Here is a 20,487-nt window from a genome sequence, read left to right as displayed (position 1 = left end):
TCTCTCCACAGTGCACACGAGCGGACCGCCGACGCCGTCCCCCGAGGCGGCGGCCAGCGGCGAGGACGCCGACCACCTGGGCTCCGAGGACGGCGACGGCCCCCACCCGCGGCTCACGCCCCCGCACCTGCCGCTGCCCCTCACCCTCCCGGAGAACCTGTCCCTGCCCAAGAAGCCCTCGGCCGCGGCGTTGAGGAGCCGGCGCGAGCGGGAGCGCGAACGGGAGCGCGAACGGGAGCGAGAGCGGGACCTGCGGCGGGAGGAGATCCAGCAGCACCACCTGCAGCACCAGTTCATGCAGTACCCGCAGCAGTACCAGCACTTCCAGCAGCACCAGGCCTTCGTGCAGCTCAACCACTCCATGGTAAGCGAAGGGGCGCCTCACAGAGGACCAGAAGACCGGTGGAGGCGGCCGACGGTTTTTGAGCTCCACAGAGTCGTTGGATGGGGCTCAATCCGAGCGTGTGACCCTCCCTCGGAGGAGCAATCCATTTAGTGGGGTCATACGTTCGATTCGAGTCCTGTTTAGCGACTCTGGAGCTCAAAACGCGTCCAGAGTTTTGTCCGCCTCCACCGGCCTTCTGGCCCACTGTCCGCCTTGCACCCCGTACTGAGCTGAGCCGAATCTAAACTCTCACGTTTCTTTGCAGCAACAGATGCAGCAACAGCAACAGCAGCAGCAGCAGCAGCAGCAGCAGCGGTCCCCGGTGGACGTCCTCCTGCGCGTGTTCCCGGGGCGGCGGCGCAGCGACGTGGAGGCGCTGCTGTCGCGGTGCCGCGGCGACGTGCTGCAGGCCATGGACCTGATGCTGTGCCTGGACCAGGAGGCCGTGGTGGCGGCCGCGGTGGAGGCCGAGCCCAAGTCGGCCTTCTCGCCGCTGGCGCCGCCGCAGCGCTACAGCCCTCGACGCTTCCTGGCCGCGCCGTACGCCGGCACGGGGTACTTGCCCACCGTCATCCGGCCGCCCGGGCCGCTGGACTACGCCCTGCCGCTGCTCGGCCCGCACGGCCCCGCGCACCACCACGACGCCAACACCGCGTCCTCGCCCGGCTCCGGCTCCGACAAGACCAGCTACTCGGAGTAGCGCCGCGCGCGCCGGCCGCGGCCGGGCCGTCTTCCTCTGTGATTGAGAGCGTCATCGCCGGCGAGGTGATGTTGTGATGTGAGCGTGCGTGCGTGTGTGTGTGTGTGTGTGTGTGTGCGCGCGTGTGTGTGCGCGCGCGTGTGTATGGGAGAGGGAGTGAGTGTGTGAGTGCGTCTGCTCATCGGCGCCCCAGGTGATGCAGCATGACGCGAATCAGGCTAAGCCGGCATGCTGGCATTCGAATGCTCTTTGTCGGGGGCCTCTCCGAGAACAGCCGTGAGTACAAAAGAGAGCAGCCCCCAACTGTTTTAGTTACTATATTTGCATGTCGCCGGAGAAACCTTGCAGCGCAAACCAAAGATGAATGCCTCACCGTGTGTTTGGAGACCGTCCGTCCATGGCGCGCTCCTCCCCGGGCCCCGGGCCGCGAGAACCCCGTGCTTCCCGCTTTCTGTCCCCGTCTTCTGTCCCCGTCCCTGCCGCGTCGGTTTGACGAGAGAGGCAGGCAGCTGCCGCCAGGGCCTGCAGACTGAGTCCAAGAGTCGTTTTCGTCGCTCTGTCTCTCTCGCGCTCACGGGGCGTCCCCCGAAAGGTGGGAGAGGGACAGAGCGACGCGGAATCAGTCTGCAGGACCGCCAGAGCCAGGGGGCGCGTCGCGCCGTGACTAGCCGCGTCGCGTCGCCGCCGCACCGCGTCCCGCCACGCCACTGTGGGGGCACGGCACGTGGGGCGAGAAAGGTGCTTCTTGAGATAACGGATCCGGGGAATGGGTCGCTCACTCGGCAGCGCGCGGCGCGGCGATACGCGGGGCAGCGCGGCGACGCACAGTGGGACAGAGGACCGGTGGAGGCGGCCAAAACTCTAGACGCGTTTTGAGCTCCAGAGTCGCTGAACAGGACTCGAACCGAACGTGTGACCCCACCAATGGATTCCTCGTTCGGAGAGCAATCCATTGATGGGGTCACACGTTCGGTTCGAGTCATGCTCAGCGACTTTGGAGCTCAAAACGCGTCCGGGGTTTTGGCCGCCTCCACCGGTCTTCTGGCCCACTGTGCGACGCAGCGCGACGCAGCGCGACGCAGCGCGACTCAAGGAGCCCTTTTCGGGCGCGACGCGCCGCGCCTTGTGCAACGTGTGCCCGGCCGTGCCCGGTATCGGAGACGTCGGAGACGTCGGAGGGTACCTGGAGGGCTCCTCAAGGCGCGGCCTGCCCGCCGCGGCCTGCCAGCCTCACGGCCTCAAGGGCCACTTCCGCGCACAAAGGGCGAGTGCGCAGCGTGAGCGCAGCGTGCGTGCGGCCTCGTTGAGCAACCGACGATCGCAGTGCAGTGCCAGTGGCCCTTCATCGACCGCCGCTTAAGGCACCTCGGATTCATGACCGGTCGTCTTGAGGCCCTTCAAGAGGGTCGTTGGTCTTCTTAAGGTCCTCCAATCGGAAGTCTTCACCCGCAGAAAAACAAAAATTTCAATGAGGAAAAATGTGCTTTATTGCTGAATTTTATGGACGGGAAGTTTTCATCCGGGTGTTGGTTTGAGCGTATTGGAGTGCTTTAAGACTTAGTGGGTCACCGGGTCACCGAAGCTCCTACAGAGGGCCTCCAGGAACCTTTAACTTCTTGAACCCGATGCAAAACCACCGCTGTAACCGCCTGATTCCTCATATGTCGCTCCGTCTCTCTCGCGCGCACGGGTCACCCTGAGGGGGAGAGAGAGAGACAGCGCGATGAAGTGCAGTGCAGAACCACCGGTGCAGCTGCAGAACTTCCCCGTGACGACGGTTATCAACAGCAGACCACGACGTCGTCGTGACAGTGGCACGGGGAGGCCGGGACACTGGGACCGCTCTCAAGTGGCGTTTTAATGATTTTTTCATTATTTGGGATTAGTAAAGCGCGCGGCTCGCTATGCCGCCGAGGGACGACACGTTCGTTGGACATTGTTGCCCCCGGAGTCTAGCGCAGTAGCACCCCTTTGGCCAAGCCTTTGGCGATACAATGCAGCCGTGCCTTGCCTTGCCGTGCCGTGCCGCGCCGTGCCGTGCCGTCCCGTGCCGAGCCGTGCCGTGCCGTGCCGTGTCGTGCCGTGCCGTGCCGAGCCGCGAAACGTGACGTGGAGGCGGCAGCGAGGAGGGATGCAGCGGTGCATTCAGACAACGGATGAATAAATAAATAGCCGATGAATGAACACTATTATTACGATTGCTGTGATCCTTTTTTAACAGAGTGAGCGCGGAGAGGAGGGTCGCGAGGGGGTGGGTTTTGTGGCCTCGCGCGCGCGTGTGTGAGTGTGAGTGAGTGATACCAAATTGGTGAATAAGGAGGAGGAACAAAAAGCAGGACGGGGAGGGGGAGATGGAACCGAACGGAAGGGTCAAATGGTTCACTTTTAGACAATTATTGTGTAATTTGAAACCCGGTAGGAGCGCCGCATGGACGGGAGCCTCTTCTTTAAAAAAAAAACAATAAGCAAATTGATGTACACTTTTATTCTCTTCTTTGGCTGTTTCTCGTAATAGCTGTCCACTTTTGATGAATATAAATTAAAATGAAAATGTTATTGTTATTCTTGTTCTTGTTTTTGTATGCGTAGTCATGGATGTGGATGTCGCGTTGCATCCGTCGAGGTTGTACAGTAATTCTAGTTCAGTTTACTTTGTCGATTTTAAAATGATATTACCTCTAATGCATAGTTTGTAAGTTTGTGTAATTATCCTCCAGCGTGTAGATAGTACACCATGCAAGTGCCTGCACAGGTGCGCAAAATACCCAGTCATTACGAAGTGTATCAACAGATTTCTTCTTATTGTATAATGTTTTAAAAATTGCGTAAAATTTGCGTAAAAATTGTTATAGCGCTGTTTGGCTCGCAGACAGCAAATCAAAGTATATGTACCCATTAAAATGACGTACAATAATAAATCTATACCAAACAATTATGTATGATAAATGTTGCCAAATTAGATGACAAATATATTGATGAAAATTAAAAGACGAACCGCCTGATTCTGTTCCTTTTCAAACCGTCCCATCAACCACACTAAATGCTGTACAGTGAAGATTCTCCATATTATGGTGAAAAGTTTGCATATTATGGTGGTGCAGCTGACTTCATAAGATACCATTGAGAAATTCACTGTACCTTATAGATTTTTTGACGCATTTCGTTGGTGTCATGCAGAAAATCTCAACCATATTATGTTGGTGCAGCCTTTCACCGTAAGACATTTACAGTGCACTCTCTTGTCGGTGGACAGCGACATGGAGACATAGCAACTAGCTGCGTTTTCGAGTTTCCGAGTGAAGAGTGTCGCGTTGCTCGCAGTGTAGGGGCCGCGCCGCCGGCCGTCCCGCGCCTAATGGTTCGGCAAACAAGCGGCTACTTGTTGCCAGCTTAAACAACGACGCGATGCCACACATGTGGCGTACCTGCCCATCGGCCCGCCACACAGTGGGCCAGAAGACCGGTGGAGGCGGCCAAAACTCGAGACGCGTTTTGAGCTCCAGAGTCGCTAAACAGGACTCGAACCGAACGTGTGACCCCACCAATGGATTCCTCGTTCGGAGAGCAAAGAGGAGGGTTCACCCGTCGCGCGGGACTATTTCAAAACCCGCCGTTTTCTCCACCGGTCCGCTGACAAGAATAAACTACTAGCAGCACGACGGCTCCAGCCTGGCTGCGCTGGCTGTGCCTTTCTCGCTCTCCGTCGGCCCGAATGACTCCTCCAGCAGAGACTCCAGCGAGTGTTTCCAGCATCGTGTTTGCGTGGAGGTGTGTGTCAGTGTCTGTGTGTGTGTGTGTGTGTCTGTGTGTGTGTGTGTCTCTCTCTCTCTGTGTGTGTGTGTGTGTGTGTGTGTGTGCGCGTGCACACAGGCGCGACCACCACGCGGCCACCACGACCTCAAAGAGGGCAAACAACCTTTTACTGGCTGCAGCGCCGCGGCGTGGCGTGGCGTGGCGTGGCGTGGCGTGCCCCTCCGCGGCGTGGCGACACTGTTTTCTTTCTGAAATAGGTCTATAAGTGACAACAAACACGAATGATGGGCCGGGCATTGATTTGCATTCGGTCGGCCTGTTTGGACAAGTCTACTTGCTCACCGCGTCCACCGCGGCGCGAGCACGCACGCCCCTCCGGACCCTCCGGACCCTCCGGGGTCTCGGCTTTCCAAAGGGGTACTTGTCTGGGACCGAAGCGACGGCACCGTGCCGGACCGCCGCACAGTGGAACAGAAGACCAGTAGAGGCGGCCAAAACTCTAAACGCGTTTTGGGCTGCAGGGTCGATAAATAGGACTCGAACCGAACGTGTGACGCCACCAATGGATTCCTCGTTCGGAGAGCAATCCATTGATGGGGTCACACGTTCGGTTCGAGTCCGGTTTAGCGACTCAAGAGCTCAAAACGCGTCTAGAATTTTGTCCACCCCCACCCACTGTGCACCACGCCCGGCTGGCTGGGAAGAAACAAATCCGAAGAAACAGAGAATTTCTAGCGAAAGAAAGTCCGTTGCCGCTCGAACGCTACCCCAGTCTGTTAGTCTGGCAGTCCGCGCTGCTCGGCGTTGCTAACGGCAGCGGGGGGACTTGACGGACTTGGCGGGCTCGATGGAGAGCTGGTGGAATTACGGAGCCAGGAATGCGGGCCGCGGGGCGTCGGCGGGGGCCTCGGCGGGAGGCCATTCACGGAGCAGCTTCATTGACGGCGAGCTGGTGTCTGTTTCAATGGGGCGGGACACAGAATAACTGGATTAGATTCCGCTTGACGTGGCGCAGCGCGCAGCAGCTAGAGTGGCCACCACCTGTGCCTCGGTCAAGTGCCGGGGCACGGCCACGCCGGCGGCGGGGTGCCGCGCCGAGTGGACGCTCTAGCGGCCGACCGAAAACCGCAACGAAATTGTTGTTCCGCGTGGTGGGGCCAGGAAACCGTGGAGAGTGGAAAATCCGTGTCGTTTCGTGCGTGAACGCTCGCGTTCGCTCGCCAATGGAGGCTGCAGGTCGGAGTGCTCCCGGAGGGGGGACGTCGCGTCGCCGCGCACCTGACGGCGTCCCCCGGATGCCTCCGGACCACACGGCCGGGGAGCACGCCGACGGAGAGAGATGACTGCCGAGATAAGGCGACCCACAGTGGGCCAGAAGAACGGCGGAGGTGGCCAAAACTCCAAACGCGTTTTGAGCTCCAGAGTCGCTAAATGGGACTCGAACTGAGCGTGTGACCCCACCAATGGATCGCTCTCCAAACGAGGAATCCATTGGTGGGGTCACACGTCTCGTTAATGTCCCATTTGTCGACTCTGGAGCTCAAAACGCGTCTGGAGTTTTGGCCGCCTCCGCCGGTCTTCTGGCACACTGTGCGGCCGTCCTCGTCTCGGCGTAGTAATCCCCGGCGACATCCGATATTGTGAGCGACTTGCTCGGTGACAGTGCGGAGGCGACCTCCCGACGAGGACGCCGTCGTCGGGACGCCGCGGGGCGCACCGGACCAAGTGCACCAGCCAGGCGGAAGTAACCGGCCGACAAAAGCTACTACACTGCCACTGCAAACTGCAAACCGATACCGAGAGTCGCTGTCGTCGCTCTGTCTCTTTCGCTCCTGGACGGGACGCCCCGTGAGTGCGACGGAGACAGAGCGACGACAGCGACGACTCTCGGAATGAGTGTGCAGGAGCACCAGGGCGCTGTCCCTGCACCCAGCCCTGCAGGCCATAAGGCGGAAGCGGGGGATATTGTCTGCGGGCGGGGGCACACAGTGGGCCAGAAGACCGGTGGAGGCGGCCAAAACTCTAGACGCGTTTTGAGCTCCAGAGTCACTAAATGGGACTCGAACTGAACGTGTGACCCCACCTATGCATTCCTCGTTCGGAGAGCAATCCATTGGTGGGGTCACACATTTGATTCAAGTTCCATTTAGCGACTCTGGAGATCAAAACGCGTCTAGAGTTTTGGCCGCCTGCACCGGTCCTCTGGCCCACTGTGCACTGTTAAAAAAAATCTTAAAATTCAGACCAATTTTGTAAGACCTGGTGGTCTGATTTCTGAATTAAGACCAGGAGTATTCAAAAGAAGAATCCTCGGATGAATTTTAAGACTTTCGCAGTCTTAAAAGCAAATTCAGACCATCCAGACAAAAAGTCTGACAGGGGTGACTGAAAATTCAGACTAAGTACAAGACCATGTAGTCTGAATCGCCTTTTCAGACTATTCTCCTGAAAAGGAAGACCGATTGATCTTAAATTTCAAACTGGTTGTGTATTTTCAGACCATGGGTCTGAAACGGGAGACGTATTGTTCTGAAATGTCAGACTGGTTGCCTCATTTGACCAAATTTAACCGCAATATTTGAGCGCTCGATACAGAATCTTAAATATTAACGAACAGCCCAAATTGTCCGCAGTTTAACTCCCGCAACACGCGCTTTGTTTGTTTATTTGTGGCCTCCCAGCGGCCAGCGAGCGCGCTTGGAGTCATCGGCATCCTGCAGCCGTGCTCTCAGAGCGGTCCCGTGGTGTAATGGATAACCCGCAAAGCCGACGAGCGAGGATTCGATGGTTCGAATACCAAGATATTCGGAGTTTCCGAGTAAAGAGATCGGCCGATAAGTTACGCGCAAGTTCTATCAAAGACTTCTCTCGCAATGGAGTGAAGGTTCAACGTTACAATTTTGTGTTTTTGTCTGAATTTTCTTCAGACTGGCCGTGTCTAATAATTCAGACCACCTTTATCTTAATTTTCAGACCACCCAATTCTAAACTTTGAGACCACCCTATTCTAAATTTTCAGACCGCCGAAATGGTCTGAAATTTCAGAACCCCTTACTGTTAATTAACTTCAGTCAAATTTTGTCTGAAATTTCAGAATTTTTTTTTTTACAGTGTGGGGCAGGGACACCTCAGAAGAGGGAGGTTCAATCAGCCTCCAAGCCACAGCGTTACCAATCGAACGTCCAGGCCCAGTACGGCGATACGCGAAACGCAATGGTTATTATGGAAAACGTGAGATCTGCAAATGCCGGATCAAGAAAGTGCTAAATTCCTGGTCCTAAGTGATTTTTGACAAGGTTTCTTTGCGTCTACTTCCCCGAACTTTTGAACCTGAAGGCTGCGTGTGGTGATGACTGCAGTGTGGTTATAAACACAACCACCAATTTTTCTGCAGGAAACGCGGGTGGCGGCTCGGTGTCGGGGGAGGGAGAGGGCGTAGTTAGTTCGGTGTAGTTTTGCCCTGCGCTGCACGGCGCATGTGGAGCGCTCTGCGCGGGAACAACCTAAACTAAACCATTTATTCCCGTAGGCCTAATCGTACACCGGTTTGAGTTCCCCGGCGTTGTTTTCAAAGTGTGTGCCGCGCCAGCCACCGCGAATCCGCCGTGATTTTCAGCCCGAGCTCACACACTGTGACTCGGCAGTGTGCAGCAGCGTAGCGTGCGCCGGCCGCGCTGTCTCTGTCGCACGCGGCGGGGCACACCGCAAGTTCACAGTGCGGCCGAGGCCGCCCGCCCATTTACATAAAGAAATTCTGTCCGAACCGGGAGACGACGACAACGCGTCGCACAGTGGACCAGAAGACCGGCGGAGGCGGCCAAAACTCTAGACGCGTTTTGATCTCCAGAGTCGCTAAATGGAGCTTGAATCGAACCTGTGACCCCACCAATGGATTGCTCTCCGAACGAGGAATCCATTGGTGGGGTCACACGTTTGATTCAAGTTCCATTTAGTGACTCTGGAGCTCAAAACGCGTCTAGAGTTTTGACCGCCTCCACCGGTCTTCTGGCCCACTGCGCCACGCAGCGGGTCCATGTTGTCGACGGCGGCCTCGACGGCGTCCCGGCGGCACCGCGCCTCGCCGCGCCTCTCACCCGCGGACGCCATTGGCCTGACCCGGACGGGGTGGGGCGGGGCGGTCCGAGTAGTTTGTATTTCTTGCCAACCGCCATTGTGCTGTTGTGTAATTGTACGGGATGACAGTGATGGCTGACGAGGAGGGAGGGGGGCGGGGAGTGGTCCTCGGAGAAGGAGGCGGAGAAGGGGGAGGGGAGGTAAGAGGGAGCAGCGCGCGGAAAACACTTACGAAACAATGGCCAACAATGCGGACTGTTAAACTATTAGGCAAATGTGGTGTGCTTGGAGAGGTCCCGGAGCGTGCCGGCGGGGGGCGCGTGTCCCCTCTCCCACCCCTTCTCGACCCCCGCCGGCCTCGGGGCTGGAGGCTCCAGCGGGCTACAGGGCGACGGCGACGGGATTAAAACGCGCGCCGTCGCGACCGAACTGAACGTTTTTCAATTATTCGGCGCTCGCCACTCTGGCGTCGCTCTGGCGTCGCTCGGTTCGCTCTGGCGTGGGTGTGATCGGGTAAGGAGTTCGCTCTCTCTCTCCCTCGCTCTCTCGCTCTTGCTCGCACTCTCTCCCTCTCCTCGCCGCCTCGCGTCGTCCCCTTGGAGAGCCAATCATCCCGGGCGTCGGGCTGCCTGTGGCATCCTGGATTAGGGAATACAACTCCAATTACCAAATCGAAGCCACCATTTCCGGCTCCAAGTCGCGCTTTCAGTAATTTTTCAGTGGTTCTTGAAAAAATATTTCATATCTGTCTGCTAAGTTGATAATGTAGAAACGAAAAACCACACATCGCAGGAGGTTTCAATGACCCTATTCGTCAAAGTCCCAGCCGCGTCGTCGCGCTCTCTGACGGCCGGCCGCTTCCCGAAACCTCGCCGGATGCAGCACGGGTGCAGGCCGCCGCCACAAACCGCGCCGCGTCTCAGTTTGAATCAACTTAACGTCTGCGCCAGCAGTCGGGAATTTGCATCCAATTTTCTTTTCATTTTATCAAACGCATTGTTCTCCGCGCTCCCGGACGTCGCCTCCCCCCTCCCCCTTTCCCCGCCCCCGTCTCCTCTCGCCTGCTCTCCGCTCGGTGGACTGATTCGATTTGGAACCGATGCATCGATGCCTTTGCTTTTGCCCCGCGACACAATCATCAGCTCCGCGTCATCTTCCTGCACCTCTCTCTCTCTCTCTCGCTCTTTGTCTTGCTCTTGCTCTCTCTCCCTCTCTCTCTCTCTCTCTCTCTCTCTCTCTCTCTCTCTCTCTCTCTCTCTCTCTCTCTCTCTCTCTCTCTCTCTCTCTCTCTCTCCCCCTCCCTCCCTCTCTCTTGAAATGATAGTCCTTACCAACCTTTTTCTGTCCCCTTAATCAGAAAACCCCTTTTCATTTTACAAACATCGGTTCTTGGTGCGTCCCGCCCTCGCCACCTCGTCGCCACCGATGACGATTCCACGATTTGGCCGCTAATCGCCGCTAATCGGCTCAATCTCGACTCGTCACGTCCACGCCGTGTTCCACGCCCGCCGCCGCCCGCTGTCCCGAATCCGAATCTGAATAACCAGCCGCCCCGCTGCGCAGCGAACCGCAAGGCGCGTCGCCGCGACGCCAACAACATGACAACAACATCGTCCGTCAACAACAAGATCGGTTTGAAAACGGCCTCACTCCCGCGGGCCGCGGGCAATCCTTTTTAGGAGCGCTTTCTCACGCACTTTCATTTTGTAATCCAGACCACGTGCCGTGCCGTGCCGTGCCGTGCCGTACCGTGCCTTGCCTTGCCGTGCCGTGCCGTGCCGTGCCTTGTCTTGCCGTGCCGTGCCGTGCCTTGCCTTGCCGTGCCGTGGCGTGCCGTAGCGATGTGACACGTGCTCCCTGCGGTGAGTGAACGGGATCTGGCGAGTCAAGGAGGACAAACTGTCAAAAAATGACGGACTGTCGAAAAATTTGTGTTGAGTGGCGTCCCTTGACGTCGACAGTCAACCAGCCATTCGAACAGTTTCCAACAAACATCACTGATTGCCATAGTCTTGAATAACTTCAGGAAGGCAGAGGCAGCAGTTTGGTTACTACTGCCCCTCCAGGCGCGAATACAGGGGGGGGGGGGGGGGATGGGGTTCCCCCCCCCCCATAGCCTCTAGATAGCCGCCAGAAAGGTAGGCAAAAAGTGCGACTTTGCCCCCCCCCATAGGCCGCCTCTGGATCCGCCACTGTTGGGTGCTTCTGTCGAGGTCCTACGCGCCCGTAGCTTGGACAGGCAGGGAGGCACTGGGAGGCTGTGGTAGTGGTGGGTTAACATGGTCCCGGGCGGAGTGCTTTGGCGGCGAAGGGGGTGAGGTGGTGGCGGGGCGGGGGCTGCGGCGACAAGGCCAACAGTGTCTCGAGCAGGTCCTGGCCACAAGTCTTGCCCGCCTCCGGCTCCCCGGGGGCCTGCTAGCTCCGCAGCTCGAGCGGCAGAACAGGAATCTGTGTTGAAGCGCTTTGGTTTGAAATCACTTTGAATTCCCGCCCATTCCCGCATTGTTCCTCCCTCCCCCTCCCCTCCCCTCCACTCCTCCTCCCCGGGCCACCAGGCGGTACATGTGCAAACTTCGCAGAGGGTTACACGTCAGCCCCCGCGCCAAAGTTTGGTCCGGGTGTCTCGGCTGCAGCAATCAGCATATAAATTAAAACAGAGACAAACTGGTGTGTGGTGTGTTGTGTGTGTGTGTGTGTGTGTGTGTGTCTCTCTCTCTATCTGTGTGTGCGTGTGTGTGTGTGTGTGTGTGTGTGTGTGTGTGTGTGTGTGTGTGTGTGTGTGTGTGTGTGTGTGTGTGTGTGTGTAAGTGAGCCGGACGTTTCGGGGCTGTAAGCTGGGATCGGCTGAAGAGGGTGGCTGGGGCGGCTGAAACTACTTTACGTGTGGTGCTCGGCCACCACGGTGCCTCTCTGTAATTTGCCATCCGTTTTTGTGTGCTGCTCCAGTCTGTGTTTGCGTTCACGCCCTCCCTCCGCCCCACAGGCAGTCCCCCGCGCTTCTTTGCCTTGACCTCCTAGCCTGTCCTTAATGCAGCACTTCGAAGTTCATCCCGCCAGCCGGAATGTAGGGCAGCTGGGCCGAGCCAAGGCGAGAACAGAGGGAAATAGGAGGGTTAAATTGTGGCGCGTTCAGTCAGTGATTACGATAGGGCACCACAGGAAAATGAACCCAGTCACCGTCGGCAAATACACTACAAAATCGTGCTTAGCATACAGCTGTGGGAGTGTACTTGCAAGTACACATCTATAGGTGTGTACTTGACAAGTATACATCTGTAGATGTGTACTTGGGCAAGCATGCATCTATAGCTGTGTACTTGGACGAGCACACATACATGTCACGCATTTGACAGCACACTCCCACGCTTGCCCAAGTACACATCTTTAGATGTATGCTTGTCAAGTACACACCTGTAGATGTGTACTTGTAAGTATACTCCCAGAGCTGTGTTCTAAGCACACATTTGATTTTGTAGTGTAGCGACACTTTTTAGTCCCTTACGGGGCCAGGCCAGGTCAGGACTGAGGGCGTCTGTGCTCCAACATCACGCAACGGTCTGGTCTCGTTGTCCAGGGCATGCCTGCGCTAGCCCACCAAACTAGGTTCTCTTCCCCACTTCCATGGGGGGCTGTGAGTTGGTTGACAACCCGTGACGCTCCACCATTTGTAGGCCATTTTTTGGTGGCCATTGGTAGCAGAAGGCCCCGTCCTTGATGTGTGAGGCCGCGGAGTCCCAGCGCGGATGGCCGTCGAAGCGCTTGCCTGCTGCCCAGCCTGCCCGCTCGGCTTTGATTTATTCGATTCCATTTTCCGACTCCATTCTCGCATTATTATCATTATTATTCTATTTTTTTCCGCCCATCTTTCTCTCTGTGGTCATTCGACAGTCATCTTTGGCGCGCTGGCTTTGGCGAGCTGTGTGGCACAATGGCTGCAGAGATTAATCCCGCATGTTCTTCAGCGCCCTCTGCCGGCCTCTCTGCGAACAAATCACTGCCTTCTGACAATGCGGCAAAGCGGCGGCAAGCCGTTCATCAAAGTCAATCACCGCGGCGCCACGGCCGCTGCCGCCACTGCCGCGGATTAAAACAATAATTATAACCTCGACATGGAACGGTTATAAAAAGCGGAGCGTGGCCCGGGCAGCGCGGCCAATTACGAAATCTCTGCAAAAACATAAAGAATTGAGACGGGCGATATAAAGAACGGGGTGACGCGGCGTTCGAGGGCCTTTAGGGGGAATGACGTATCGGCGCTTGCGCCTGACACGCCACGCCTCGCCGCGCCTCGCCACGGCGACGTCACCAGAACAACAGACTCGCTTTTATATATCTTCGATCCCGTTTGAAAAATTATTGAGCTTCATAGTATTGTCTTTTGATCGGGACGATCGGGGCGATCGCGTGGGCGAAAGGGGGACCCCGAGGGAATGAAAGGGACGTCGTGTGTGTGTGTGTGTGTGTGTGTGTATGTGTGTGTGTGTGTGTGTGTGTGTGTGTGTGGCGCGCGCGCGCGCGCTGCGAGACTGGACTGGCGAAATTCGAGAGGGAAAAATTATAAAAACGAACAGGGGAAAAAAAGGGAAAAAAGGAGAGACATTAGAACATGAATGGCGGACGCGGCTCTGTCTTCCTCCTGTTCCGTCATCCTTTGTTGTTCGTCCCACACACACGGGGCATGAATAGTTGTCCTTGTTTAAAATATGGCCACTTCCGGGCGCACAGCGCGCTCAGCGCCGCGGCGGCCCGCTAAAAAGGAAAGCACCCCGGCCGCGTTTTTTCGAACCCCCTTCGCGGCGGACAAAACGATTTAATGTATGCTCGCCGCAAATTTTGCGTCATTCGTTTGTGAAGGTCTTCGTTCTGGTGGCCACCCCAACGAAATGATGGCCCGGGCTTACCCCTTCCTCTCTGGCAGGTACGCTGCACGAGAGTGGGAGTCGATTACCCCAATCCTCCCTTGGAGCCAAAGCCTGTGGCGAGTGGCTGGCCTACCCGCTCCCATCCATTCAGCCTCGAACGCCCGAAAGCGATCATTAACAAGACGAAGGGACATAAAAGCAAAAGCTGCCCGGACAAACAAACCGTTTGCACGCCAGGCCGCCCTCCTCGGTGCTGACCTACTTTGTTAATTTCATTATCTCGTTTTAGCGATGCGCGAGGGGCAGGACGACAGAGACGACAGAGACGCGTCCTAAGCAATCATAACTGGGAAATCTACCCCGGCCTTTCCCACACACTGCACGGGATGGCTATCGGCCAGAATATCGAAGAGGCGAGGCGAGGCTCGAAGGGGTTGGCGATCGTATCGGCCGCGCTCACAAAGAGAGAGCCAAGGGCTCGAAGGGCTTGGAAGGGCCCGACCGGAATGTGGACACCGACGGCCATTTTCGTTCCCCGCCACACGTGTCGGTCGGACCATCTCGTCGTACATGTGCCGCCATCGTTGTACACTTCTTGGCTTCCGGCGGCATGGCAGGTGCCGGGAGGGGGAGGGGAGGGTAGGGGAGGGGGAGGCCGTTGGAAAACACGCAAACAGCAAAGAGTTCCGAACCGCTGGCTGCGCTTTGGATGTCGCGCTCCACGGGGCGCGCGCTCCGGGCGAGGCGTCTGTACACCGTAGAGTAGAGGGGTTGGGGGGGGGGAGTGGGGCTCAACAGGACTAAGCCTGTGGAGGCCGCTAAAGCGTCCAACTTGACACTGGCGCAGTGCGCCAGGTACTCTCACCCTATCATCCCCTACACCCCCCCCCCCCGAAGATTCTCCGCCTGACCCCTTCAAACAAAACCTACCCCTAAAGACCCACGACAAACCTCAGACCAACCCCCAGAGCGGAGCACCCCCCACAAACCCCAGCCCCGACAACACCCCCACAAAAATAATTTAAAAAAAAATAAACAGTAATAGACAACAAAAACCGGAGTTGACGAACGGTCCGGTTCACCCCAGCGCTCCTTTTGCGACAAATCTGCTGGAAACGAGAGAAGAATAATCTGGCTCTCGCACGGTTTGGCTCGAGGGTTCGGCCGACTGACTGACTGGAGTGTCTTTTGCGCGCCAGCCCGAGTGCGGCTGTGTGCGCGAAGGCGCGCCAAACGCCCAGAGACACAGAAGGGGCGGGCGGAGGGGAAGAGGGAGGTGGAAAAAAATGAATAACCACGCTGAAAAGGAATGTTTTATAGAGTGTCTGGCAAAGCGGAAGAGGAAAAGACCGTGTTGCTGCCACCATTAAAGATCGCGTGTCGCACGCACACACACAGGCGCGCGCGCGCGCACACACACACACACACACACACACACACACACACACACACACACACACACACACACACACACGTGCGCCCTCTTTGGTAACGGTGTTGTGCCTGCACTGCACGGCCTGCTGGGCCTGCACCCACGCGTGGCGAGCACCGTGCCCATTGTGGCCGCCGCTCACCTTCGCACCGAAATTTCGCGACTCGATCCTGGCGGCCCATTATTTCGGCAGCAGGTAGACTCGCGGAAATCCATCGTTGTTGTTGTTTTTGTTTGCTTCTTGTTTTGCTGTTTCTTTCATCGCTATTAATTTTTACCTCGCGACGTGTTAGTCACGGCCGTGGAATGCCGGCCGAAAAAGCCTTTTTGGAGGTGATGACGAAATCCCCGTGGCGCGGCGTCGACCGACCGCCTCCAACCCTTTTGCCTTTACTCGCTGTCGACATCGCTACCATCGAAATGCGTATGGCTTTTCGCCTGTGCACGGATGGGCCATTCAGTGGGCCCTGACCACTGACTGTGCTGTTTCATTTAAAGGCCTCAGTGTCATAGGCGCCTGTTAATTACGTCAACTCTTTAATTCTACCGCCATTGATTCACCTCGAACTGAGTATCGACTCTTTTGAGCGTTATGAAAGCGTTATCAGCAAAGGATGCTGGTGAACCACACTGATTGAACGGAATAAAGTCACAATAACGCGAAGAAAGTCGACATTGGATACAGGTTAGTATCTTACGAAACGTTTTATGATTCAAAAGTAAGGTTATGGGGACGCGGTGCAGTTTTACAGTGCCGCGGCGGCGAAGGCTTGAACGGAAACTTCGGTGCTCCTTTCGGCTCCTTTCGACTCCTTTCGGCGACGTAATGGAGCGGTTTGGCTTTCTCGCCGCCAGACGACTTTCCCAAGTCTGCCTGTATGTTTCATCCCCTTCTCTCTCTCTCTCCCTCCCTCTGTCTCTTCCTATTCTGTCTTTCCTCTTGCTTTCCATTTAATGCGGCCAACTCTGTCACCATCATCCCCCTTTTGTCGAAGCAAAGTCCAACTTGGTAATGGCCGCAGCCATTCACGGAATGGCGCGACAAGGTTTGTCTTCGATAACGACACAGCCGCGCTTGAGCGGTGAACGGGGCGCCGCCGCTGTTTCCATCGGCACCTCTTCTTCTTTCGAAATGATTAAAAGTTGGCTGCCTGCTACACCAGCTACACGCGGTGCGCGGGCAGCAACTGGAAAGCAAAACATCAGCCGAATCGAGGCAAAAAGCCGCGCGAAAGGGGCAAATAAATAAGGCCAAGACAAAGGAGCGACGCGTCGGAGTCAAATGGGGCCGCCCCTCCATTGTTGTTGTCGAGCAGACGACATACCTTTCGGCTTTTGCTCGTCTCGTGTCAATCGCCAATTGTCGACGGGGTCGCTTGTCGCTTGTGTTCGCCGGACAAACGGACCCCGGGGGTGGGCGTGGCGCGGCCTGGCCCCCATTTGCATGGCCTTCTTGTTTTGATTCTATATCCGCGCTGTTGGATAAATATTAGGGCAAAGCAACCCCTTCTTAACCACACACACCGAGCCTTTTTTGAATGCGGCGTGCCGCGGAGCCCGGCGGACGAGGCATAGTGACCCAGCGAGCGGAAAATATTGTGGAGTCATCGCTGCGACGCTGAGCGACACACTGCGAAGCGCAGCGGCCGTGTTTACATAGTTGGACAGCCTGGCGATCTAACTGAACCATCTGTTGCCCCCGCGGTATAATGCGCGGGTAGCACATGCGCGGCACACGAGACGCGGGTCCATTCAGAGCCGCCAGCCGTCTCGAAACACAACAATTTGAGCCAGGAACGGTCTGTTTCTGCCGGACAAATTTCGAATTCAAATTTGGGCAAGTCTGCCAACATGACAACCCCTTCTCCCTTTAGAAAAAAAATCGTTTAAAAAAACGGCGTCACGCGGACAGTTTGTCCAACACAACAACGGCGAGCTGACACCCGCTGCGGACGTGACGACCGTTTTGTCTGCCAGCAGTTGGTCACACTGGCCCAACCCTTCCTCGCATTGTAATCCAGCCATTGTCCGTCGCAAAGCGCAGGGCTTGCGCAATTATGCGTCTTGAAGAGTATTTAACGAATATCTGTCCAATTTTCCCCGGAATCATGTGGGCCGGTAATTGTTCCAAACGAGACTCACGTTGTTGTTGTTTGTTTGTTCTTTGTGATGTTTTTGTTGTTTCTTTATTTCCCGTTTCCGTGCGATGCGCGTGACTCATCGCCTTGCCCCGGAATGCACTTGAGTCCGTCAGTAGTGCCTCCAGCTCCCTTACAATCCCGCGTCCATTTTGCGCAAATCCGGTGAGACGCTACTGCTACCTCTCCATATTTTTTTCCGCGCCCTCTTTTTTTGACAGTCGTGTCTTAGAAAGGAAATAACGGACAGGCGAGTACATCTCTCTCTCCGTTGTTGTGCGCGGAGTCGCGTGTGTTTATCCAAACGCATCGCCTGGAACTAAGTGACAAGGCTATCTCTCTTCTCTCTCTTTCTCCCTCACACACGCCCGGTGAGGCATCACGGTCGCCTCGTCTCACACACAACACGTCATCGAAAAGTGAGGACCTTATTACAGGCACACGGCGATGTCTATCGAATGAGATCATCTTCCCCGCACCCCTCGCCGCTACCCTCTCGCTCCGCTCTGCTCCGCTCTCTCTCTCTCCCTCTCCCTCCCTCCCTCCCTCCCCCTCCCTCGCCACCAGCGGCAACCCGTTCGTTCGCTCCGTTCCCACAGCCATGAATTAACAATTACGCGTGTGCCGGTCACTAAGCCGATACATGTGTTATTGTTGAGGCTTTTGGCGAACCGCAATCACACACACTGCCGCGCTGACCCGTATTTGTATTCGTATTCGTTTTCAATGGCCGTCTGTTGGCGGCATACGCTCAAATTTATTGCAGTTTGTTGCCTGGGCGCCGTCGAGCTTGTGGCGTCTTGAATGGCTTTGAAACACTTTTCATTGTATTTTGGTTTATTGTTCCATCCACGCGCACTCCTTGTCTACTGCCCACGTTCGCCATTGCACTCGGAGCGGTGGTGCGGGGTCATCTTCTTGCCCACGTTGCTACGGTTAGTTGTAAACTTTGAATGGAGGTGTTCATGAGATCTCGTTAGTTTGTTTCTTGTCGTTGTCGTTTGTTGTTGTTGTTGTTGTTGTTGTTGTTGTTGTCGTTTGTTGTTGTTGTTGTTGTTGGCGGTGGTGGTGGTGGTGGTGGTGATGGTGATGGTGGTGGTGTCGTGATCGTCGTCGTCGTGTGTGCATGTGTGTGTGTGTGTGTGCGGCACGTGCTCATGTAAAGCAGTCCAGCGTTATTTTGGGTCCCACATATGAAACAATCCCAGATTGGGGGTGCGTCGACTGCGTCAGTGTCGGTGACAGGTAGTGTTGGGATTAGCGCGCCCTACTCTCAGCCAGACACAGACACAGACTCGACGATAGAGCTCATCGAAGCTGTCCGGTCATCAAGCTCAAAACTCGGTGCGCACTATTTCACTTTCATTTGCGCCAGGAGGACAATATGTTGCACCTCCTTAATTCTGGAACAAACACCCATGGCAGGATGTTTCGCCAAACCATCATCGCCACTTGACTGCTCATGATCATAGAGCATCCAAAATTTTGTTTCCTCGCAGACTCCATCCTTTTTTCACGCGCGTGTGTGTGTGTGTGTGTGTGTTGTGCGCGCGTGTGTGTGTGTGTGTGTGTGTGTGTGTCTCCATGCGGAGGGGCGGGGGAGGGGAAACCGAAGCAAAGGGTAGAAATAAGTTGGGGGTGGCGGTGGCGCGAGGTCACTCGCATAAGTGCATGCAAAGAGTGCGACAGAGAAAGACAGACAGCGCGACAGACGGTTGGGCAAACTCACTGTGAAAACTCGTTTTCATTTTATGAAAAATAAAAAGGGGAATGGCATTTTCTTCACTTGGAAATGATGTCAATTTCATATTCAACAGAAACCGAAATAAGGAAATTGAATTGAAATGAAAATATCGTCAAAGCTGCTCGTATACTTATTGCATGAGCGAGACAAATAATTTCATCATGACGTCATGAAAGACTTGAAATTGTCATCAAAATTGCGGCCAAAATTTTCGCAGTGCTAGACTGGGTAGGACAGGAACTATAGCGCAAGCGATTGAGAATTTATTTCAAACAACGACGCAGCGCATGCGCCGCATAGGGCGGCGGGTCGTGGCGGAAATTCCCCCGCCAATTATTTCCCGGTCCGAAATAATAAGAATGAAACGAGGGGCGTGTTTCTCCCCGCCTTATTCTCCTTCTCTCTTTCTTTATTTCATTTTCATTATTTTTTTAATTCTTCGATGATTGCGTGGAGTGTCGGGCCGGCGGGCGTGCGGTGGCAAGTCTCACATGATTTAGGTGGTCCATGGTAATGATGGTAATGATGGTAATCGAAGGGTGGGGGAAGGGGGAAGGGGCACGTGGTGGTTCTTTCTCGTAGAGGCGAACTGTTCATCCGAAATTTGTGGAAACTTGATCGGAAACTGATCTAAAGTCGCAAAGAATAAGAAATCGGAGGAAAGGGGGAGGCGCGTGTGGTAGTAATACAGACCCCTTTTCTCTCTCTCTCTCTCTCTCTCTCTCGCGTGGCGTGGCCTGGCGTGGCGTGGCGTCTCTCTTTATTGGCGGCGTTGTTTCTCTTCTTTTTATCGCACTCTCTCAGAAGATGTCTCTGGCGCGCTCACTTTTTTGAACGGCGTCGTTCGCGCAAGTGGAAAACACACTAGAAGGTTCTGGAGGCGGCGGCCGAGGCGGCGGCAACATTGGCGACGCCTCCACGACGCCCGGCTGCAACATTACGACACGCGACCGCAAAGGGTTCTTCTTCTTTTTCTTTTTTTCTTCTTTTTTTTTATAAATAGCGATTCCGGGACCCATTTCGGCTTAGCCCATTCGCCGCGGCTCGGCAGCGAGTCCAGCAAAGACGATGAAATGCAGAGCGTCTTGCCGCCAAGCACGTAACGGAGAGAGAGAGAGAGAGAGAGAGAGAGAGAGAGAAAAGGGGGGGAGAAGGGGGGGGGGAAGGGGGGGGAGAGGAGAGGGGGGGGGAGAGGAGAGAGAGAGAGAGAGAGAGAGCGACGCAAGCACTGTCCGGAGTCAGCACGGGTCCGCGCTCCCTCTGGCCTCTCGGTGGCGTGTGCCCCTGTGGACGGGAGCGTAGGCAACGCGCTGCACACGCGCGTTCGACGGGCGGGCCTACCTCACAGGCGCTCCAGTCGAGGCGAGGAAATCCACTCATGCATATTTCGTCATCTTGT

At 55.8% G+C, this 20,487-nt stretch overlaps 1 protein-coding gene across 1 annotated transcript in view; it reads left to right on the top strand.

Moving 5' to 3' along the window:
* The first annotated feature begins 228 nt into the window (after positions 1 to 228).
* LOC117642978 (doublesex- and mab-3-related transcription factor A2-like) overlaps positions 229 to 20,487 on the top strand; it is a 47,268-nt gene continuing 27,009 nt past the window's right edge. Inside the window, exons 1-2 of the mRNA XM_034381615.1 lie at positions 229 to 364; positions 651 to 973. Of these exons, the coding sequence (XP_034237506.1) occupies positions 296 to 364; positions 651 to 973 (392 nt within the window). The 5' untranslated portion in view covers positions 229 to 295. The remainder of the gene's footprint in view (positions 365 to 650; positions 974 to 20,487) is intronic.

Source organism: Thrips palmi, unplaced genomic scaffold (assembly GCF_012932325.1).
Source record: "Thrips palmi isolate BJ-2018 unplaced genomic scaffold, TpBJ-2018v1 HiC_scaffold_16, whole genome shotgun sequence".
NCBI classification, from domain to species: domain Eukaryota; kingdom Metazoa; phylum Arthropoda; class Insecta; order Thysanoptera; family Thripidae; genus Thrips; species Thrips palmi.
This window is presented reverse-complemented; position numbering and strand designations above follow the sequence as displayed.